Source organism: Glarea lozoyensis (assembly GCF_000409485.1).
Source record: "Glarea lozoyensis ATCC 20868 chromosome Unknown GLAREA13, whole genome shotgun sequence".
In the NCBI taxonomy this organism is placed as follows: domain Eukaryota; kingdom Fungi; phylum Ascomycota; class Leotiomycetes; order Helotiales; family Helotiaceae; genus Glarea; species Glarea lozoyensis.
This window is the reverse complement of record NW_007360987.1, coordinates 784,790-807,762: the sequence shown is the minus strand read 5'-3', so window position 1 is coordinate 807,762 and position 22,973 is coordinate 784,790. Positions and strand designations below refer to the sequence as shown.

At 47.5% G+C, this 22,973-nt stretch overlaps 9 protein-coding genes across 9 annotated transcripts; 4 read left to right on the top strand and 5 right to left on the bottom strand.

Moving 5' to 3' along the window:
- Positions 1–1,154: 1,154 nt before the first annotated feature.
- GLAREA_10212 (Cadherin-like protein) lies at positions 1,155–4,472 on the bottom strand (the record flags this gene model as incomplete). The annotated part of the gene is made up of 1 exon (XM_008080262.1): positions 1,155–4,472. One exon carries the CDS (start codon positions 4,470–4,472, stop codon positions 1,155–1,157), a length of 3,318 nt encoding a protein of 1,105 aa, XP_008078453.1.
- Positions 4,473–5,283: 811 nt separating this feature from the next.
- On the bottom strand, positions 5,284–6,043 carry GLAREA_10211 (Phosphoglycerate mutase-like protein; the record flags this gene model as incomplete). The annotated part of the gene is made up of 2 exons (XM_008080261.1): positions 5,284–5,381; positions 5,509–6,043. 2 exons carry the CDS (start codon positions 6,041–6,043, stop codon positions 5,284–5,286), a joined length of 633 nt encoding a protein of 210 aa, XP_008078452.1.
- Positions 6,044–7,740: 1,697 nt separating this feature from the next.
- GLAREA_10210 (RING/U-box) lies at positions 7,741–8,841 on the top strand (the record flags this gene model as incomplete). The annotated part of the gene is made up of 2 exons (XM_008080260.1): positions 7,741–7,806; positions 7,855–8,841. 2 exons carry the CDS (start codon positions 7,741–7,743, stop codon positions 8,839–8,841), a joined length of 1,053 nt encoding a protein of 350 aa, XP_008078451.1.
- Positions 8,842–9,576: 735 nt separating this feature from the next.
- GLAREA_10209 (uncharacterized protein) lies at positions 9,577–12,381 on the bottom strand (the record flags this gene model as incomplete). The annotated part of the gene is made up of 2 exons (XM_008080259.1): positions 9,577–11,974; positions 12,032–12,381. The coding sequence occupies 2 exons, from the start codon at positions 12,379–12,381 to the stop codon at positions 9,577–9,579; spliced, it is 2,748 nt and encodes a 915-aa protein (XP_008078450.1).
- A 275-nt stretch (positions 12,382–12,656) lies between these two features.
- Positions 12,657–13,280, top strand: GLAREA_10208 (uncharacterized protein; the record flags this gene model as incomplete). Its single annotated transcript, XM_008080258.1, has 1 exon — positions 12,657–13,280. One exon carries the CDS (start codon positions 12,657–12,659, stop codon positions 13,278–13,280), a length of 624 nt encoding a protein of 207 aa, XP_008078449.1.
- Positions 13,281–13,510: 230 nt separating this feature from the next.
- Positions 13,511–14,310, bottom strand: GLAREA_10207 (uncharacterized protein; the record flags this gene model as incomplete). Its single annotated transcript, XM_008080257.1, has 2 exons — positions 13,511–14,162; positions 14,270–14,310. 2 exons carry the CDS (start codon positions 14,308–14,310, stop codon positions 13,511–13,513), a joined length of 693 nt encoding a protein of 230 aa, XP_008078448.1.
- Positions 14,311–15,981: 1,671 nt separating this feature from the next.
- GLAREA_10206 (R3H) lies at positions 15,982–18,693 on the top strand (the record flags this gene model as incomplete). The annotated part of the gene is made up of 6 exons (XM_008080256.1): positions 15,982–16,032; positions 16,105–17,015; positions 17,100–17,420; positions 17,468–17,556; positions 17,612–17,946; positions 17,995–18,693. 6 exons carry the CDS (start codon positions 15,982–15,984, stop codon positions 18,691–18,693), a joined length of 2,406 nt encoding a protein of 801 aa, XP_008078447.1.
- Positions 18,694–19,006: 313 nt separating this feature from the next.
- Positions 19,007–20,132, bottom strand: GLAREA_10205 (uncharacterized protein; the record flags this gene model as incomplete). Its single annotated transcript, XM_008080255.1, has 2 exons — positions 19,007–19,975; positions 20,025–20,132. The coding sequence occupies 2 exons, from the start codon at positions 20,130–20,132 to the stop codon at positions 19,007–19,009; spliced, it is 1,077 nt and encodes a 358-aa protein (XP_008078446.1).
- A 487-nt stretch (positions 20,133–20,619) lies between these two features.
- On the top strand, positions 20,620–22,906 carry GLAREA_10204 (uncharacterized protein; the record flags this gene model as incomplete). Its single annotated transcript, XM_008080254.1, has 3 exons — positions 20,620–20,798; positions 20,847–21,557; positions 21,610–22,906. The coding sequence occupies 3 exons, from the start codon at positions 20,620–20,622 to the stop codon at positions 22,904–22,906; spliced, it is 2,187 nt and encodes a 728-aa protein (XP_008078445.1).
- Between the last annotated feature and the right edge of the window lie 67 nt (positions 22,907–22,973).

The window sequence follows — 22,973 nt, the reverse complement described above, 5'->3', positions numbered from 1 at the left end:
TAATTTATTTCCACATAATTTCCATACGCAGGATCAAGATGCGAACCATGGTACTGCTTATTCTATTTGCTGAAATGGTCATAATATCGAAACCATTTTGAGTAAATATTTGGTTTCTCTAGCATTATTGTAGTAAACGTTCGCCTTGATCCCTCTCTCGTCCAATGTTCTGCTATTTTCGCCTTCGGCTCCTTCCCCAACCTCGTTAGCTTGCACAATTCAATCCACTTGGGCATAATAATAGGACAGTTTTCCTGAAATTATCTAAAGGCAAGTTTCCAAGCTGTCGTCCATCGGATTTGATCACATCCATCTTGTCAAAAATGAATATTAATCACATATGTTAATTTAGACAAAGATTAAGTATCAGCAGCCAAAAGTGAATAAAAAAGTGGAGTGATTTGTCTCTTAGTTTTTTATATCCTTTTACAATCGGCAAATATAACAACTATCTCGAAGCTCGAGGCTATGTGGTGTGGAGTTGGACGGGTAAAGCTCGGAACAGAAATTTTGTAGCTGTATATAATTAAAAAAACAGAATACGGACCAATCAATCAGCCCGCCCGGCTAGCTCAATCGGTAGAGCGTGAGACTCTTAAGTCTGGTGCAAAATAGCAGAATTCGTGATCTCAAGGTTGCGGGTTCGACCCCCGCGTTGGGCTCAATCCCCGACAATATTCTTTTTTGAAGATTTTTTAGGGGGTTACATTTTTATCTTCCTACACATTACCTAGTCGCTCTGTGCATTAGCTACCTACCTAGGCAGGTAAATGCTTAAGGGGCTGAAATTTCTTCTTTTTGGCGGTTATAGGCTAACCGAGGCTTGGCATTGAATTAGAAGTCTTTAGAGGAAGGGCCTGCGGCGGACAAAAGCTTTTTGTTTCTCAAATTAAACAATGCGGAATCTATGATCTCATTCCGTAATCTCATATTGGGAAAGCAGGTGTTGCAGAATACAGCTTCGCTACATTGCAGTATGCTTATATCCTCACCCATTACAAACGACCTAAAACTTTTGCCGATGACGATCGTATCATTAGTCAAAACCTATTTTATTGTAACTTTGTTTTGAAGGCTTTCGTATTGAACTCGAGGATGTAAATCATATAACACCCGTACCCTTTACAAATCTAAATATTTACTTGCCGTCTCCTCTAGATATACGCACTCCAATCTGGACTACCACTACGTTGCGTTGTACTAGCCCCCTCCACGCGACCTCTCACACTGCCCTTCACATCACCCCTTCTCGCATCAACACTGACAGGCCGTTTCCCCAATGAACTCATAACCCTCATTTCTCCTTCCTTTCCCCTGCCTCTAGAGCTTTCTTCCTCCAGGCCAATCTTGCCAATTCTCATACCCTCTTCGACAACCAACGGTCTTCCTTTCCAGCCCATCCTCGCAGTTAAAGGCCTCTCCCCGTCGTCCTCATTTTCTTGAGGCGCATCCTCAGGACTAGGATAGTGTGTCTCCCAGCTTCCTTCACTACCCTCACCATTCTCAAACTCCTCGAACCCATGAAGGCCGTGTGTACCTAATTCCGGTGCATCATCTTCAGCTAAGATTGACGTAGTTGCAGAGTCAAATCTGCTATCTCTACTTTCCATGCTTCCCCGGGTCCTGCTTCTTCTCAGCTGCCCCTGGATGAAGCTTCTCAACTGCCGCGTACCTTCGCGAGCAAGACCATAGGAGATTCCGAAAGAGTCGCGTTCTACTTGATCTTCTAAGTTCATGCCTTGGAAACCGGTAAAGACACCGCCTTCCTCGGATACGGTGGGAGAGTCAGCGTAAGAGGTTCGTTTTCTCATCGAACTCTTCCGTCTCTGAGAACCCATGACCGAACCACCACCAAAAAAGGGACTTGAACCGACGCGCCGGCTTACAGGTCGTGAATTTCGGGAAGATACCGGAGAGCAAATCGAAGGACTCTTGGTGACAGCTCGTACAGTCATTCGCCGTGGTCGAAAAGGAGCTTCAGGGTATAATTCTGAATACGAAGATGGGGCAGAAATGTTACTTAGGGGCCTGCTATTTACTTCATTGGTGGCTACCGTGAGCCAAGTTCTTGAGTTTCGAGCCAAACTGGGTCGGCTCCTGTGTCGTGAACTGGAGTTGATCGACCCATGACCGATACTTCGACGTTTGGTGGACTTGATGGAGTGCATTGAGCCCGAGCCTCGAACGCCATGAGGCATGCCACTCCTTCGCCGGCGCTCGAATCCTGCCACATGTCGCGAACCCCTCCTCGTGATCGAGCGATAATTGTTTGTGCCTTCCGGTATATACTCAATGTCCGGTTGTTCCAGAATAGGGCTTTTTCCGAGTACTGAAAAATTGTCCAGTGGTGTTAACGAGAAATCACTATCGTTTAGGCCTAGAATGCTCGGCTCTTCCCTTGTAGTGGAAGCCAGTGGAGATGAATTGGGGATAATCATAACATTGGGCATATCCCTTATATCCCCAACAGTCTTTGCATCAAGAACCCGCGCAGATCTTCGGGTGTGTCCTTTCCGTGAGTAGTTCGAATAGGTTCGCGTTATTCGGTGAGAAGATAACGTCTGAGATGACTGTGTGCCAAGGACATTACTGCTTTGGGTAGATCTCCAACTCGAGTCCTTTGATGTTTTGGAAAGGGCATTCTCCGAATAAGAACGCACTCTTCCGCCTGTATTGCCATTCAGGGCATCCTGTGATGCCGCGTGAGCGAAAATTTGCGATCTGCGTTCCACCCCATCACCTGATACTGTCTGAGATCTTCGCATAGCTTTGTCTTGTGGTACGATTGCTGTAGATGGGTGAGGCTTTGAGAATCGCCGCTCGTTTGTCGTTAAGCCATGGGTGAAAGTGGTATAAGCGAAAGTTGAGGTATCAAGCTCCAATGTTGGTGGCTTTGCTACCGGAGGAGGTAGCACAATTTCTTCCACACTAGAATGGCATTCAATAGGTATTGATATCTCGGATTTTGACGGGCTTTTTGGGCGGTTCCGTTTGTCTCGACGTCGTTTGCGGTAGCAAAACAGTGCCAACAGCAGCGCCAAGAGCGCGCAAACGATCGGTATGACTACCGCAAGAATGGCTTTGTTGCTTGGCCTACGACTAGCACTTGCTCCCGATTGTGACCCTGGAGCTGAAGGGTGTTCTTGGGTTGACGTTGACGTTGGCTGACTTGATGTTGTACTTGATGGAGAGAATGGTTGACTGGCAGCCTGCACGGTAAACGGGAACACTTGTGTTTCACTGAGTTTAGTTGATCGTGAGGTCGCGGTCAATGTAATCTCGATATCCCCCGAATTTGCGGAGGAGGGTATGTCACCTCGCAGTTCCAGGGCTGTGCTATCTAATGAAACCCAAGACTTCGTAGGTATAGCACCAATATCAAGATCTACATCTGCAGGATTGTTTAGATACATGCTCAAATTATACTTGAAGGTCGATCCAATTGTCCCATTGAGAGTGGGGATCTTTTTGTTGAAAATCGGGTTGCTCGGTTGAAGAAATATGGTCGCATTCGCTGTATCCCCGTATATGTCTAGCGCAGTGACTGTCAGATTTCGGGTTATGGTATCTGAAGGCGGTACACCGGACAGCACGAGGGTTTTATTGTCAAATGTTAACCATTGCGGGGTGTCAACAGAGATGCTGACAATGGATGATGAGTTGGCAACGCGTTCATCTATCTCGATATTTTCTTTGAGACCATTGAATACGATCTCGTTGCCTGCTGTAGTATTTATGGTCATCAGTGGCCTCTTGAAAGACAACTGATGAACCCCAACTTCGATATTAAAGTCCAATGCGGCACCCTCAAATCCTTCAACGTCTGAAGCGATTAGTTTGATCCCAAAGGTCTGTGGAGGCTGGATGAGTGATGCATAATCAGGTGTCTGGCCATTGAATGTCAAGGAGGCGCCGTCGAATTTTATCCAGGATGGCATAGGCGTGTGCTCGTCTGTGACTGCATAATAACTCAAGCCTGTGTTGTTGCCGCCAATAGCAAATGTGCTAGGATTGAAGGCGAATTCGAAAGGTGTCGATGGATGGAATGTCAACGTCGACGGAGCTGAAAATCTTCCAAAAGTGGAGAGTTGTTCGGGGGTTGGTACGTCAATCGTTGGTGGAGGGTTCCTTGATACAATGATCGTCGAGTTCATAGTAGAAGACCCAGTTTTATCTTTAGCGGTTATCCCAACAAGCACTCCTGTGACTGTCTCCTGCCCAATATCCTCCACAGAAGGAGTGCCAAACAAGGTGCGCGTTGAGCCATCCAGTGTCAGCCATCTAGGGCCGTTGGAAAGAGTGTAAGTAATCGAAGAAGTGGAGGAGAATGTCGATTTTGGATAGGTATAGGAGAAGGGTTGCGAAACTCGAGCAATGGTCGGTACTTGTGCGTTGAGAGGGAAATCAATAGTAGGCACTGCTATCGCAACGGATGCTATCAATGCAAAGAGAATGCTTTGAGTGAAAGCCATCTTGTGGAAACGTGGAGTATATTGTCACAAAGCTGATGCCAAATCCGGCGACGCTCGAGGCAGATAAGGACACTTCCAGTAGGATCACAAGAACAACATGATATGAAAAACCTCATGCAGATGTATAACAAACTTTCCAAAATCAAACGCGAAAGAGACTGGGTAGCACAGAAGGCTAGATAGGCTCCAAAATCCTAAGCGGAGGCGGGGATAAGGGGTAACCCGCCTATCATTGTATATCGCCTTGCTTGAGGAATTGAAGAAATAGTGCGCGGTAAGGGATCGACAGGATTTCTTGCTCCAGCCTCGCAATGGCATATGGATAACAGGTAACTTTACTGAGATTTTTTTTTATGAAGCCATTCGCATACCACGACCCAACCTCCATTTTTCATGGCGCCCGAAGCCGATCTGAGACATGTTGCCGCGGCCATAAAGTTGAAGAATTCTCAAGCACGATATGGATGCGCCGACGTCAGCTGGAGAGGGCTAACAGAAAAAGCATAAGTTGAACAGCAAGTATTGTGTGATCCACATCAACAGCTCTTATTATCCTCACAGCCCTTATGAGAGGGATGCAAAAACGTCCCAGCGAGGGGGTGCTCCAAACTTCGATCGTGAAAATAAGCGAGTCGGTAAGGGGTAAGGATAAAAGAAGTAGAAGGATTTTTCAACCTGTAAATTACCACATGAACCCACAACATTGAGTCATCATCTGAGAGTGCTTCCAACAGGCCAACATGAGGTCGGTCCGAATCGTATGCCGATACGTATGAAGGACGATTGCGGTCGTAATATACCCCCTAAACACTTACTCATCACTTGCCAGATTCACTCCCAACAACAAAGCAGGCTCATCAACTTTATGATGTTCGTAACTTAGAACACCCACCGCTCCAGGCTCTAGCACTATCCAATAAATTAGTATATGTTTTTCTTGTTCGCTCCGGAGCCGAGAGCCGTGTCTAAAGATGAAACATGCTCCCGACCACTAGGAACCAGAATCCGAAGGGAGGAACAAAGGAAAAGTACGGACTCATTGGCAGCGCCTGGGCAAGTGGAAATCCAATCCAACGCTTTGCGAAAGCTCGCAAAATATGCCCATGCGCTATGAGGATCACATCAACTCCCTTCTCCCCATGCATATATGGCCCCTGCATTTCCTTGATTTGGGCTATGATCCTGTCGAGCCGTGTCGATACCTCTATAGGTAACTCTCCGTCCTCGCAACCGTCGGTCCAAATGTTCCACGGCCGCTCTTGATCCAAACCTCTTTCTTTTCGAGCCGATCGAATCTGGGCAGTCAAAAGTCCTTCATAGGCTCCGTATTCCCATTCCCGGATATCCTCTGTCGTCTCGCCCTTCCCTCGTAGCTGTTGCTGAGCGGCATCATCGAAAAGAATCTCATATGTCCGTTGGGCTCTTGTTCGAGGGCTGATGAATAAATGAGCAATCTTAGTCGGGTCGATGACTTTGCCAGGTCCGACTACGACTGATGCCGAGTTCGCGACCTGAGCCTCTCCATTGGCCGTCAATGGGATATCAGTTCGTCCTGTGTATCGACCAGACATGGTCCATTCTGTTTCACCTGCAAGAGTGTTAAGCCCTGGTAGGATAGAATAGCTGCAAAAACGGTGGAGAACGGATTCGAAACATACCATGGCGTATGAGAAACACACGTGGTGTGCCAGCGTCCTTGTCAGGCATCCTAAGATATAGTTCAATTGGATTGATGGATTCGGTGAGCGTGCTGGCGAAGACAATGTCAATGCTTTTAAACAAGAACCGTACTCGTACCGTAGAATTCTCGGCTGACTTTCCTAGTCTCGGCAGTTGACCGAGAATAGCACACTAGCTGCTGTTATAGGGCTGTCGATAAGGATAAGCTAATTTCATCGTGTTCGACCACTTCAACCTCACATCTTCACCTTAATGGATGCGGATTGCCTAACTCCTTACCCTAAGGTCCGTCATGATACATCCGGCTTTAAAGGTTTTCTTCGACGACAGGCAAACAATGTATACCTGGGTACCTTGCCCTTCCCGTTGCTTCTCCAATATCTTCGCTTCAGCCAACGAGAAGTCGCTGAGCAATCCTGTCCACCCGCATAATCTGAAGATCGGATCCTCGTGCTAGAGGTTAAAGACTCTGTGTAACCGCTCGATCAACTGTGACGGTCTCCGGGTACTTTACTGCAATGTATCTAGGTACCCAGGTAGGTTCTAGCTAAAGGAACTAGAAGATAGGTTCACAGATTCTTCCCATCAAGAAGAACTGACAATAGTATTTCTACCGCTCTGCGACTTCTTTCCAATCCTTTTTTCCTTTCTTCCACTTTGAATCGTCCACGAGAATTTATAGGATATCGCCGTGATACCCGCCCATGCGGCTCCCGTGAGGTGCCGCCTGCACTACCAACTGTAGCTCCCGCCTCGTTTTAATGCCAGTCGACATTGTCATCGTCCATTACCAGGTCGTTTCTCTACGCAATCTCAAGAGAATCGCAGTTTGCAGCATTCGTTGCGTCGCTATTCAGTGGCATCCGAGGTGATATTCTGCGCTCTATTATGAGAATCCTAGAGGGACTCGACAGTGGCCTAAATCTTTACGGGCTCCCTCATATTCTCCAACCTCCAACCCGACGTCTCCTCGCCTACCAAGCTGATCCCAAATTTCAACATTCCAGATCTCGAGCGTGATTAGAAATTTTGAATTAGTCACCTTTTTATCACAACCCACCTGCAATGAACAGATTGCATACCACAGTGCCAAATCAACTCCTGACAACTCCACACCTCGACAATATGGAGATCTCGGGCGTTATCACGAGTGAGCAAGGAACAAAAGACTCTCATGTGAGTCATGCTCAGCTAAATGCAATCATCGGTACGTATATCTTGTGAGTTCTCTGCGGCAACTGAGGCACCCGAGGCAAATGTGAATTCTCCCAAGTGGATCCTAACATGGAAGGATTCATTGTGCCACCTTCGAGGTCTTTTGGATCCAACTGGACAACCATCTTTACTTGAAGCATATATGCTGATATTTGAAAAAAAAAAAACAGAACGATCTCCAACAGTCATGATGGACCAGCTTCCTGTTTCCGCTGTGGGCAGAATCAGCCTCACAAATGAATGCTGGATTTGCGCTGAGATCAAGTTTACTGAAGAGTTTCCTGCACAGAAGTGTCGTAAATGTTCACAAAGCATATATTGTAACAGCTGTCTCAAGGACTGGTTTCTCAATGCTTGCAAGGACGAGTCCAAAATGCCACCGAGATGTTGTTCTGTCATCTCATTGGCTTCGGTCGCACATCTCTTAAGTAACGCGGAGGTAGGCGAATCCTCTTGTTGTGTCGAAATTTAGCTGACACCATAAAAGGCTGATTTATACAAAGCCAAATTTGAAGAATGGAACACGCCTAATCGTTTGTATTGCCCAATCCCATCATGCTCGACTTTTATATCAACAAGACTATATGAGGAAAAGCCAGAACCAATAGTTACAAACATCGCTGGGGATCATTCTGGCGTTGAGCTATCGGAAACTTTCGCCGCCTTCGAGGAACCAGTGAAACTAGAACCAAAGTTCCGAAGTCAAGTAGCGTGTCCAACATGCCATATTTCCGTTTGCACTCAATGCCGAGAACAAGCACATGTTGGCGAATGTAGCGGGAATGATATCCAACCAGATTTAGAACATCTGCTTCAGAGATGGAACATTAAACGATGCCCGAAATGCAGAACCGGAATACGAAAGGTTTACGGCTGTTCTCATGTTGAGTGTAGATGTGGTGCTCACTTTTGCTACGGGTGTCTTCAATCCATCATTCTATGCGGTGGCTGTGAAAATGAAGATGAAGATGCGTCGGAGATTTCCGACGAGGACGATCTGGATGGCATGGCCAATTTCACGGATGGTGACGGTCTAGATTTTGGCGAGGAGCCTGAAGACCCTCGTGATGACGGTTGGACGTGTGAGCATGACTGGAAACCAGTCATCAAAAGTTCAACCTCTGTTGAGTCTCGAATATCCGAATGCTATCGTTGTTTTCGTCCCGTTGACTCCCAGGAGCCTCTCAAGAAGAGCCCACACGAAGGGGATGAAGTTGGCAAGCGTTCGTACATGAGCTATGGTGACGAAGCGTGGAAATGTTTCTGCGGGAAAACCACCTGCCGGAATTGCCCCTTAGCAGCTCCAAGGTGGAGAGTTGCAGATGTCGAGCGCAAATGGACCTGTGACTGCGGGATTACCTGCGCCTTCTGCATCAGATTGGATGCTCACGCAAAATTCGAAGAGGAAGGTAAAGCCGGTTGGGAATGTGAATGCGGGACAATTATCTGTGGTGCTTGCAGGGACTTAACATGAAGACCAGTGATGGATCAACTGGTTCATTAAGGAAAGCCAGGTACCCGTCGATGGAAGTTCTTGCTCTATGCAGGTCACACATAATGAAAACCAAGGAATAGGGGAACGGATAGTGGCTGATTGGTATCCACTTCGGGCCACAACAGATACCACGGTGATATTTGGCGAGGCTTTTAGTATGAAGAGTCTAAAAACTCAAGCTAGCTAATGTTGAACAAGAACTGCAAGAATCTACTACTCTGTACTATGCTGATTTCCAAAAGTATATGCAATCTCCATGTTTAGCAGTTCGGGTGATAACGTAGATATGAGCAGAGTCTGAAGCCTTTAAGGTTACAATTTCAGCTCTGACTTTCAAAGATGTGCGGGTCCGTACTCATACATTGGAGTGCCCAGATGTCTCTCAAAGTCAAGTAGACAAGATAAGTGGACTGCGACGTTGACTCCCTGAATTGTCTCCTTCATACTGATGTTCTAAGTATGGATTTGTGGTAGCTAGTCATTGACGCGTGTGAGTAAAAAGCATCAGGACCACCGTGAGAATTGGGAAAATAGATACCAGGAGTTTGACGTTGAGATTCAGTATAACAGCCGAAAGAGAGTAAAATAAGACAACTAAAGATCCAGCTCTTAATGCTGAGATATAGCACGTTGTATCGGTCTTCGTGTTAGTACAAAGGTCTAAATATGATATAATACACCTAGATACACATATATACAACCTTCAGAAGGCAATTAAGATATTTCTTCGGCCAGATAGCTCAATAGTTTATCATGATCGAGCGCCTCCGTCTGTCTTACACCCCGATTTCGATGGCGACGACGAGTGCGGCCGGCATGTGACTGAGCGTCTTCGTTTCCCTCAGACTCGCCCGGCCAACGTTTCTTGTCGCGATTAGCGCGTCGATTGTTTGATTGAGAGAGAATTTCTTCATCAGACAACACTTCTCGAACCTCCATATCCCCAATGCCACATTTTCCAACATCTATCTCCTCAATGGATGTGGATGCATGCTCCTTTCTCACTTGCAGCGGTGCGACTACCCGCGGTGTTTCGACTTGTTCCTTCATCTTCATAAGCTGGTACCTCCTAATGCCCTCCATAAGGGCACGTCTATCGGCAACTTGTCTGAACACCCTCTGTGTGACCTTCTCAAATGAGAATCCTGCCCGTTCCGTTCGCTGGATTGCACCCACAACGGCTTCAGCATCTTGCAAGCGGGAATACCCTTTAAGCAAGACTCCCCAGTTCATTGTCGTTGGTTGAATCCCTCGCTCCCGCATCATGCTGATGACTTTTTCTGCGGCACGTGGCTGACGATGATCCATGAAAATGTTCGTAAGGATGCCCCAAGTTGCCGAAGTCGGTCTTGGTACAAGCGATTCATTATCTCTGAGAGACTTCCCAACCAGGCTGTTACCCGTACCATTGGTAGGCTCTGCTTTAGGTGGACTCATTTCACCAAGGATTTGAAGACAAAGTGGTATGTTAGACGCGTGCCGTCCCAGAGCCATGATGATGGTGTTGTATAAATGTAGAGCATAGCTGCCACTACTTGCTCTTGTAAGCTGCATAACTAGGGGATCCTGGGACTTCATCAGATTTTTGAGATGCTCGTAAAACCATTTCGCGGTGTCTGCGTCGTCGTAGTCTCTTAGTAGAGTACTGATCATAACCACAAGAACCGCGTTATCTGGGTCGACTTTAAGAAGACGTTTCTCATCGATGTTATCGGCGGACCGGATATTCTCGGGTGTGAGTGGAGCCTCATCAACAAATTCAGGATATCTCTCAGAGAGACCGGGTAATAGATGGGCCAGAGGCTTGAAATAGAAGTACTTGCAGTAGTATGGCAACATCACCTCGAAAGGCGTTTGCAAGCCCCGAGGCTCTTCGTTTGTTTCAGCGGCGCGTCGTTTCTCCCGGGAATTCTTTTCGTGTACTACCAAAGACGTCAGGTGTAAGATGTCCGTGGTCATAATTGCAGACTCAACGCCTTTCTGCTGTGCAAAGCCAAGAATTTCGGATACACAAGCTGTGTCCCTGCGTAGTTTTGCGTCGTTCAAAAGAGTAGACATAGTATAAGCATCTGGCTCAGGCCCGTTTTCTTTCATCAATCTGAATATCTCCCAACTCGCGGCCGTGTCTCCTGACTTCAAGAGTTTCAAGAGCAAGGTATTGTAAGTGATGATGTTGGGTGTCAAGCCACACTTCAACATGTACTCAAACTTCTCGGAATGACTATACTCCATCTCTTGGTGGGAATGCATTAATACTGTAGTACAAAGGCTCTGAAGGGAGTGATCGTTGAAGTTGGGCTGCATGTCTCCGATACGCCTGAATATATCATAGGCGAGGTTTCCATGATCGTCGTTTATTGCCAGTTTTGCGACAAAGTGGGACAACGTATCAACCGTCAGGGGGTTGCCTATCTGATTTAGAAAGTGGTAAACGTCCGCAATATAACCAGGTTCCGCCAAATTTTGTATTAACAAAAATATGGAATACTGCGATAGCTGAACGTAAGCGAATGGGCCCTGCAGAAGTAACCCTTTGATCGCTCTGTACAAAACGAGAGCCGACATTTGGCTCTGCTCCGATGCTCGCAAGCCACTAAGATGATGAAAAACAACAAAGTCCACAGCGTCCGTCATTAAAGCGACGGGAGGATGGGGTGCGACCCAAGTGCCGCTCAAAAGTTTCATCAGTTGATGCGGAGAGTCCCTTGCCACCTTTATCAGGAGCGTGGGCCAGATTTGCTCTCGGTCGTATATATCAAGCTTTTTCCATCGAGCTAACAATCCGACTGATGTAGAAGACGTTTTCAGTAAATCCAGCAAAGTCGCAAGCTCTTCTTGGTGGGGTTCAGTATCGAAATTTGACGTGAGCAGATTGTCCAGGCTCCTATCAAATCTCATACATGATATCTCCTGATCTATCCCTTTGAAGCCCTTCGGGAGGGACTTAGCAACATATCGACGACCGCTCCTGCGGATTAGGTCTTTTTGAGCGGCTAATGTACGTTGACTGTTGCTGAATCTGAAAAAAAGCGACACATCGATGCTTCTGCCGGTTCTTTTCGGAGTTAATGGGAAGTTATATTGAGGGAATCGTGGTCTTGGCTTGTTCTTTCTGTAGGATATTTAGCATGTATTTGCAGAGAACAGAGAACAGAGAATGAGGACCTACCGAACGAGTTTCTCATGTAGGTTTGACCTGTACCGTGCCGGTCCTACGGCGGACGGTCGTCGAGGTTTAGACGGTGGCAGTATGGGAGCGAAGATAGGACTGTCGTTTTTAGCGAAGGCTTCCTCTCGCCCAGCTCTTCTCGGTCTGTTTCCATGACCTAGCTCCTCGGTCCTTGACTGGGAATGCTCAGGCTCAAGCCGCCCTTGATGCGATACGGTTTCTGATGTCGTGTAGTTTCGACTTCTGCCTCTGGCCGGCCATGGTTGAAAGACTCGAGGCGCTAAAAAAGGAAGTATAGGTAGATCGCAGATTGACCACCGTTTTATGCCAGTCCCAGGTCGTAACGACATCGACGTATGGGTTGAAATGCATCTAGTGAAAACCCATATTCTGGCTGCAAAGGAGTACGAACCGCGAACAAAATGTGTGCCCGTTGCGAAATATCTGACCGGGGTCGCGGCAAATTGAATCCTTGGCGCGATTTCCCGACAAGGCTGACGAGCCTCGACTAAATAATTTGATATCGAGCGCAACGTAGATCTGCACACATCACCCTTCAAAGACGGCTCTAGAAGTCACACAACTCAACTCCTCGGCCACCCCTAAGGTTCAACCTATTTCATTGATGTCGGCCACGCATGCGACTCTCGGCGCAGCAGCGGATGAGCGAAAAGCTCGATTGGCCAAGCTCAAGTCCCTTAAGCGCAAACAACCTGGCGATGAGATTGTGGCTCCAGAATCAACACGTTCACCATCACCCCCGGCGCCTGTTGACGTTACCAAACTTCACCTATCTGGACGAAACTATGATGCCGAAGCTAAAGGTCCAAAACTAGGGTTTGAGGCACCACCGACCTTAGCATTGGAAAAAACCCTGGAGCAGCAGGCTAAGGAGGTCGAAGATGAGATCAGGAAACGAGCTGAAGAGGAGGAACAAGATGACAAAGGCGTAGATCTTTTTAAACTGCAGCCCAAAAAGCCGAATTGGGATTTAAAAAGAGACTTACAGAAGAAGCTCGATGTGTTGAATGTGCGCACCGAGAATGCTATTGCACGAATTGTCAGGGAAAGGATAGAGGGCGCTCAAAAAGCTGCGAAATCAAAATCCGGGGAGAATGTCATTGCTGCTAGTGAGGGCGGGGAAGAGATGGGCATGGATGGAATTGCTCTAGTCGAAGGTCTTAAATTGAGGGAAAAGGAGGAACAAGAAGACGAGCGGCGGGACAATGACGAGTTCGAAGTGTCATAGAGCACGGTGTTGGTCTCACGAGTATCACGAGAAGAAAAGGCCGGCGTTTGGCGTCCCCATGTTGGCTGCAAATAACAATCTTTGGACCGGGTATCGAATCATACTAGAAAAGGCTCCTCTCAGCAGCCTCGCTTCACACTTCATATCGTATAACGGTCGAAACATCCACGGAACTAAGCCGCAGTTCTCCGTAATGATTACCACCTAGACGTACCTCCTCAACCACTAGGTCATCTACCCATGTTCATAGACTGCGTCAATGCAAGCCTTTTGCTGAATGGACTTAAACTTCTCTGTCTCGCCGGGGCCTGCTCGTTTTTAAAATCGTTGCGTGGCGGTGGTTTACCAACAGTCCTTCCGGGCCCAGGCTCTTCTAGCTCATTTAATCTTCCACCGCGTCCTCTCCGTGGGCTCCTGCTCTCTGTAGTCCTGCCCCTCAATGGAGGGCTCACCTGCTGATATCGTCGCCGAGTACTTCGACTACTTCCTCGCTCTCTTGAGGGGCGTCTGTTTTCATACCGATTGTCTGAGACGTATGATCCAGTAGAGGAATATGAGTCTCTTCTTCTCTTCTTTTCGCGCTCGCTAGCAGTCCTTGTTGGTGTTGGCGAACGGGAAACATCCTTGTGTCTCTGACTTGGAGCTGCTCTGTCGTTTGGGCTGGGAGATCGTGTTACCTTCCTTTTCGCGGTGTAGGACCGGTGGGGAGAAGGAGATCTTGACATGTTCGTGGAGATTGTAGAAATGGATCTGGAGGACGTTGTAGAAACCGACCGACGTCTTTTAGCTAGGCCTGCAACACTTGGCTCCTCACTCTGACGATCCCTCTTACGCCCCCGTTCTAGCTCTGCTCTGGCAAGTTGTTCATCCGCAATACCCTTTCTGAAGATTAAGTTAGCTATGCACGAACGAGCCGTTTTACATCTACACCAAAGTAAAATAGACAAACGGAAAAGGGCCGGGACTCAAACGTGCAACAACTTAACTACAGAGAGAAGAAGACGTCAACATTGATAGACAAGTCTGCCATGGGGGTGGCTCTGAGCTGCGCAATCCTATGTAAATAGAATGCTTACTACTCTAGCCAAATTGACGGCGTATCGCATTCCTCTTGCTTTTGACCAAATGCATATGCGCCACCATGTAAACCATGATGCCAGACTTTAGGGGACTGCAAAGAATCAAGAATAGCTGGTTCTCTCCTTCAACTCCCAGTGATATAAGCCCAATACGAGGCATTCAGCGTTCGCAATAGCTGACGAAATAAAACGTACTTTCTTAACAGATCCTGGGGTATGTCGTTTGTCAGCTTCGGCATGAGCTTCGGATTCATCATCTGCTGCGTGCGCGACGGCCGAGATACGTAGGGCCGCTCTTGGGCAACTGCTTTACACTCGTAGGAGTAATGGCGTGTTACGGTCAGCCTCTTGCCTGAAGAATAGAGGGCAAGACCTATCTTTCTTTAGACATTTTTGACATGTTGTGCTTGCGCTTGCCTTTGAAGCGCCGCCAAAAGCAGGCCCTCGAGCATATCGATTCATGGTCGCACCAGAGAGCGTGTAGAGAGCGTGTCTTAAGGTACCCTGAGGCAGTCCGATTTTACAAAAATGTGTGTCGGGGAGAGCTGTTAAAAGCAGAACAGGTTCGTGTTTCTCTAAGTAAAAGGCAAAGCAAAGGCCCCTAGTGGCGCTATCGGGGGTATGAAATACTTAATAATTGAGAGGTTGATTAGTCCAGAATTGAAGTCCAAACGGACTTGGGGTTTCTGTCGGGTCTGCTTCCTGCATGTGGTACAGAACGGGCAAAACTTTAAACAAAGTGCCGAGAATTGAAAAGCGGCAGCAGTTATTTGAGCATTTAGTGTTACACAGACTCTTCGTTCAGCTTCTAGACTCCGAGTCATGAGAGATTTAAATACATCAGAATCCGTCATTTTCCTCCAGTATGTCTGAGAGATCTTCAGTTTGAAAATGCAATTGTTTGGCAGTGTTGACGTGGCTCTGCTAGTTCGAAGGTACAAGTATTGAAAGTCCTCCGTATGTGAGTGAAACAAAGTGTAGTTCTAGCGAACAGAATGGCGCCGCTTTGTCGCCCGTTATTAGAGCTTGCCTACCCCCCCACCCCCTGCCCGCGCTAGGACATCTGGCAGCCTTAAACAGGCGTGCGATTGCTGATTTTCAGAAAGACATCTCCAGCCCTCAGACATCGCTCTATCCGCATAACAGAGCAGATTCGAGGATGCTCTGAGTTTGTCAATTTTACCACACCACGCCTGTCGATTGTGCTGTCTACGATACGAAGACCTGGCCGATCTAAGTTCCTGCGCTACTGCCACACATTTGCCTTGCTCCGCCGTCGATCGATTGGGGTTGCACGGCTCGAAAACACAAATTGGCAGACTTCCGCCATTTCACCAAAGCGCCATCGGACTTATAACCGTTGTGCTCCCTCGACTGGTAATTCAACACTCCGAGTATCGCCAGGCTCTCTCATCGGCCATTAGACGAAGAACAACCCAACTTGTGAGCTACGACAATGACCAGATGTCACGTCTCTGCACCGGGCGCTCTTGTTAATCATTTCCCCTAATACGTCAGTTCGATTCTTCAGTCACTTTACGGGGCTGCGACCATATCGCTCTGATTGATTGGCATCCGACGCTCCTTCGAACAGCTCGTTCCCTCGCTGACCACATTTCAATATGGCTGCCGCTCCAATGGCCCCAGACACTTCCAGACTGTCCTTTGCAAAGGTACAAGACCCCTTTCCATACATTTCCCCTACGTACCTTAAGTACGATGCTGATTGATTTTCACTCATAAAGGTAGCTGCATCTGCCGGCAAAGAGAGTGTTGGGGGATTGGGCTCGTTTGCTAAAGTCGCAGCCTCTGGGCCCTCCAAAGCTTCAAAAAAGGAGAGCGTTTTATGTTTGGCTACGGATGACAGTTCTTGCGCCGATGGCTCGCCAAAGCGAGTTGCGCTCTCTGAGCCTACCGGTGTGAATCAAGGGAATAACACCTCAGCACGAGCAAAGATTGCTTCTAACGTCGACTCGGCACCTACACCTACCGTAGATACGAATCTTGCCGATGCTATAAAAGCCATGAATATCGATGAAGAACACAAATCGCCGATGCCAAGTTTAGTGGTAAATGGTTCAGGAGCGAGTTTGTTAAATGCGCGGAAAAGAGCAGAAGCCGGTGAACCCTTTTCAGATGACCTATTTCATCGTACCGATTCCGGTTCTGAACTTGGGACGAAACCCCCAAGCTTGGATGGGAAGAGCATTACGTCGGGAACGACATTTGCTCTGGATGAAAAGGAGTCTCTTCGTCCTGATGATAGTGCGAGCGTTAAAGCTGCGGAAGATGACGACACATTCTCTGCGATGGGATCAATAGTGGCAGGCTCGAGGATCGGATCTGAAGCAGCTGGCCGCGCGTATCGAGCTCAGGCGCAACTCTATGAAGGCGCTGACAGAAGAATGCAGCCGATGCCCGAACGGCAGAATCAAGGGATGGTAACCCCACAGAGTGGCTCGTCTGGACAGCAGACCACTGATGATGGGAAACTCAACAAGCCACTCGTTGGACAAACTGGCGCCCCTGACGCGTTTAATCTTTTTTACCGCCAGACACCAGATGAGAAATTGTTGGAAGCTCTAGAGTCTCCTAAAGACAGAATTTTCCTTCTTCGGCTGGAACAAGATTTACAAAAATTTGTTATTGATTCTAAGTAAGTCGCTGGATCCGAGAACTTCTGGAGGATATGGATATATTAGTCATCTTTTACCCTATCACTTGCTAACTATTCAACCAGGGAGCCTTTCATTGATCTACCGCCGTGTAATTCCTTTTGCCGAATGTTAACACATAAGCTGGCCGACTACTACCATATGACACACCAGGTCGACGCTGTGGCCGGGGCAGTGCGGATTTTCCGTACACCCTTTTGTAGACTACCACCGCCACTAACAAGTATATCTAACCCACCCACTTCCGGGAACACACCACCTCCAAATATACCGGCCATGAAGATAATGCGGAGAGGAGGGGAAGGTGAAGCTGGCACTGGTACCTCAAAGGCAACCTCAGAGACGGGTAGTGATGGGAAGGACAAATCTATCTCCGCCAAGGAAAAGTAAGACCTAGCTTTCGATGGAAGACATTGGTACTGACAGAATACAGATTATCTAGGGAAGAGAGAGAAGCTGCTTACAATAGGGCGCGGGAGCGAATATTTGGCAAGGACGAAAAACCTGGAGATGCTACTCCTGGTAAGTTAAATCCAAGCAATTGTGATCAACCCGTCATGTTCTGACCCAGATCCAGAAACTGAAGACGGTGTTGAGATGTCGAGATCCAGCTCTGTTTCCACCAAAGACCGACCTGGGCAGGGCAAAAAGGCCAAACCCATGAAGCAGCGCAGAGACGATTCCGAGAGCTTCGATGTTCGTTCACAGTACACGCCTTTCTTTCCTCAACCACAGATGCCGACGTGGACCCCAACACCTCAATTCTCGCCCATGGTACCTCAGCCATTCAATGGTATGGTCCAAGGTCCCTACCCAGGGAATGTCCCTCCCCAGTATACGGTGCCCAGCCCGCAATTCAATCCAAATCCTATCAGCAGCGGCAATATGCAGGTCTACAATACCATTCCACAGGTAATATCCCGTGATGTCCAAATCGGAACACCGACTAACATGAGTCAGCAGTATCAACAACACAATCAGTCAAGGTTTCAACCACACAGCGCGCCGATCACTGCATACGGCTCACCTGTTCAGTCGCCTCCCATGGCTCCACAACAATGGCAGCAACAGCAGCCGATGTACCAAACTACCTTCCAATCACAGCCGCCAATGCCTAGTAGAACCGGAAATACCATACCCTACGCATTTGGTCAATTACCTCCAACTGCAAATCCTGCGGACCCCAAAAGTCAACATCCAATACCGGGAAGCTTCAACCGCCACGCGTTTAACCCGAAAACTCAGTCATTTGTGCCAGGAAACGCTGGCCTTCCAATGCCTCAGCCAGTGTCTCATAACGGGTCTCCTCATCATGGGTCTCCTCATCACGGCTCTCCTCACCTATCGTATAACGCTTACACTCCGCCTCAGCAGTCATTTGGCAATGGTATGGGCTATGGTATGGCCCGGCAAGGTTCTAATAATTCTTTGCCATCATACCATGCCTCGCCACATATGGCTCATAGGTCAATGATGCACCAAAGTATGCAACAGCAACAAGGTATGCCTCACGGAATGATACCGAGCATTCCTCATAGCCTCCCGCCAGGTTTGCCACAGGTTATGCCTGGATTGTCACAGAATGGTCAATCCGGCCACCACCTTCCGAATTATGGTAATTCGTCGACGCTTCCTCCTAAGCCTCCTACGGGAGTTTAATTTTTATGGGTATGGCGTAAAATAGGAGTGGCGTATGGGGGAGCATTGGAGGAGTTTGGTGGAAAATTGTAGACACAGATACGTGCAAATGACAGCCTGATACATTACCAAGTAATACCGCCCTCGATAAGCGTGAACATTTCAAAGTACCTTGGGATTTGATTTACGCAGAGCGTCCTCTCATAATAGCAATCTCTACGAATGATTCTATTGCTAGACCGTAACGCCCGATATTTTCCCATCCTGTACAATGCAATCTGACGCACATCCAATCGGTATGGATTTGATCGAAAAAACACAAGTGACTCCTAAATTACTCTGCAGGCTCTCTTGGCTCTCTCTGTTGTCCCCCGCCTCGCCCTCCTCGCCCTCCACGCTTACCACCTCGCTGGCCCCCCCGATCTCCCTTCTCCGCGCCTTCACCTCCGCCGGTAGCAGCCAAAGCATCTGAGCCACCCATAGTAAGTGTAGCTGTGGCTAGTCTCTGAGACAAGTCGATCTGGGTGCGAATTGTGTTTGCCAAGTACGAAACTACAAGGACGTCTTGGATGTGGTTGTTAAAATCTCTCTCGATGTCTTCCGGGTCGACCTTTGGCGCCAAAGACAGAGCATTCATTAGGAATTGTCCTAGAGCATTTGAGGGCTCCCTTTCTTCGTCTAGCACAGAGCTGACGTATTCGGCAACTCGATCTAACAGGTCAATAGCTTGATCAACGGCCCGCTCCAATCCTTCAATGTCTGTCACCACAGGTGCCGCGCGGTTCTCGCTATCCTTCGCCCCAGAGATCAGCTCCAATCCGCTCTTCTCGGCCTCTCCGTAGCGAATATCGTAGGGCACAGGAATAAAAAGACAACTCTCAGAGGCCCTCTCAGCATTAACCCCAACCGGCGCACTGATGTAAGCCTTCGCCTCGATGCCCTTTCCTGCGTCTGTAGACACTGTTAGGTGAATAGCAGGATGCGGAAAAGTGCCTGTTTCGGGGCTCGCGAAGAAGTTCTGGATCAGAGCGCTGAAACTGTTGAGATCTAAACTTGTCGTATACCAGCCTAGCAGTACCTCTCGTGGATTTGCTTTGAGTTGCAGAGCTAACATGTTCTTCTGATACTCGACATCTACCTCCACTTGGTCTTCGTTTTCTGTATGTGGAATTGCAAAACAGTTTCGTACTTCGGCTTCCATGCCATCTTCTGAACGTACACCCAAAAGTGCACCAATAACTCGTGTGGATTGCGTGTCACGAATGTCCCTTCGTATCGCGTGGTCAAGGATAGAAAATATGGCCTAGAATTCATCAGCTTGTTTGCCTCGTATAAGAAAATAAAGAACTAACCTGTGGTTGGATTATGACATTCACAGGTGCGGTAGTGGGTTGCACGCCAATCGCTGCGGGCGCAAGAGGCCGCGCGAGATGGATGAAGGAGGGGAGATCGACTGCCATGCTGGACAAGATTTTACGAGATCGAGCCGTATAGGAGAGAGAACTTTGTAGGTTGGAGAGGTTGCGATATGTTACTAGTCAAATTTTCCTGATCGACCTCGTCGTCGATTATTCTTGGATTGGTGGTTTGGATTTGTGGGTGGTGTAATTTAGCTGGCCCGTGCGTTGGCGACTGCAAATGCTTTTACCACAGGAGATCTAGCTACTAGTTATGCTGACCCTATAAAAGTTTCTGCTAAGATTAATCATTCCACAATTTTGAACACAAGAGTCTTTGAACCGGTTATCGACCTTCTAATCTTTCATGGTTTGCACATTAAAACTTTTCGTAATTGCCCCTCCAGAAAGATCCCTGCCTTCAAACCTCCACGCTAAGATAAGCTTCTTATCTGCTGCTCCCTCGTATTTTTTTCAAGATGAATGCGCCTGGCGGCTATTCTGTTCTGATTTTGAGCCGCTGCTTGATGATACATAGCAGCCTTCAACCATGGCGTTTCAAGGATCTAAGGGAAGAGGTAGAGGCGGAATCAGAAGAGGCAATTCTCGAGGGGGAGGGACTTCATCTCGCGGACGTGGAGGCGCGTCGAGAGGTAGTGGTGGATTTAGAGGGAGGGGAGGAAAAAGACCAATCTTTGACAGCGCAAGATTGGCTCAGCAGAAAGAGGAGTATGCTTATATCCTGTATCTTCAAGGGCATAATTGACTTCTGCATAGAGAGAATGATAAGGTATCGCCCTCTGATAGCGAATCAGCAAGCGAAGAACCTGCAAGTGAAGAAGAATCATCCTCGGAAGATGATGATGAGACTTTGCCAACAGCGCGCCCGTACTCTGTATTATTACAGAGTCTAACAGCGAATATTCAGCCACACGCCAAAAGAAGAAAGCTGGACCACCCTCAGGAACCAAAGATAGACACTGACAATGCAGCACAGCCGAAAATTGATCAAGAACTTGAGGGCGAATCAGATTTAGATGAGGAGAAAGAAGATCTTGACACAGCTATTGATGATGTTTTGGAAGAAGGGGATAGCGACGAAGAAGACCGCGATGATCCTTTCGACGCCCATTTCGCAGACCCAGAGGAAAACATATTGAAAGCAAGGATGCAGTCGTTACAGAATGGGAGCTGGACACAAGAAAGGCTTAGCACAGCAGCGGGGAAAATGATAGTTTCAATCCCCAATTCTTCTGGTCCCGTACTTCCCTCGGAAGTATCTACAGTCTCTGGGCCTGGGGAGCTTAAATTGAAGCAAAAGTTGGCCAAGGTTATTTCAAAACAGCGGCCGAAATTTGACGACTTGGAAAAGCACCTGGCAGCGTGTATGTTCAGTTACAAAGACCTCACGTTTTGTGAGAGGTCTCCCTCGAATGCAGAGAGGTTACGTAGGATGGCTTGTTTGCATGCTGTGAACCATATTTTTAAGTAAGCTTTTCCGACGATGATAGTTACAGGTAAGAAATACTAAAAGTGCTAGGACTCGCGACCATGTCATCAAAAATAATTCAAAGTTGACAAAAGAGGGCAGTGAAAATCTTGACTTACGAGATCAGGGGTTCACAAGGCCTAAAGTATTGATGATACTACCAACGCGGGAGTCATGTTGCCGGATGGTCAATATGATCACTTTACTGTGCGAGCCCGATCAGCAAGAAAACCGGAAGCGATTTGAGGACTCTTACTCTGAAAAGGCGGAAGCTTTCTCTGATGACAAGCCCGCCGATTTCCGAGAGCTCTTTGCTGGAAATGATGATGATATGTTCCGGCTTGGCCTCAAATTTACGCGAAAGACTATTAAGTACTTTTCGCAGTTTTATAATTCCGACATCATATTCGCCAGTCCTTTGGGTATGCGTATGGCACTCGAAGGGAAAGATGACAAAAAGGGCGACTATGACTTCCTAAGCTCAATCGAAATTGTCATAGTAGACCAAGCTGATGCTTTACTCATGCAGAATTGGGAGCATGTGGAGTATATTTTTGAGCATCTCAACTTGCAACCCAAAGAAGCCCATGGCTGTGATTTTAGCCGGGTGCGAAGTTGGTATTTGGATAATCAAGCTCAGTATTTCAGACAAGTCATTGCACTGGCAGCTTTCAATACGCCAGAGCTAAATACTATGTTTCAAAGTCAATCCAAAAATTGGGCCGGCAAGGTCAAACTTGGTCACAGCTATTCAGGCGCCATTCAAGATCTAGGCTTGAAAGTCAAACAGACATTTTCACGATTGGAATCGGATAATTTTGCTGCGGATCCAGATTCTCGCTTTGAATATTTTAAGTCAGCTATCATTCCAACTCTGGTCCGTCGGTCGAAAGACACTGCTGGGACCATTATATTCTTACCTTCGTACCTAGACTTTGTCAGGGTAAGAAACCATTTCTCTACGTCCCCGGATTGTAGCACCTTATCGTTTGGAAGTATATCAGAGTATACTTCTGTTCGAGATGTCGCCAGAGCAAGATCACATTTTTTCAGTGGAAGACACAGCGTTCTGTTGTACACTGAGCGGGCACATCATTTTCGACGATACCAACTACGCGGAGTCAAAAGGGTGATCATGTATGGTTTGCCCAATAATCCCATTTTTTTTAAAGAGATGGCTGCTGGGTATCTAGGTAGGAGTGTCCAAGAAGGAAAGCTAGTTGCTGGTGAGGGTGGTGTTCGAGCTATATTCTCAAAATGGGATGTTCTTAAGTTGGAAAGAATCGTAGGCACTGAAAGAGTTCCTAGGATGATCAATGAGAAGGGCGACACCTTTGACTTCTTGTAGAAAAATTACAGGATAATATAGAAACCTTACATTCCGAAAAACGCCATCCATGCAGTTATATATCACA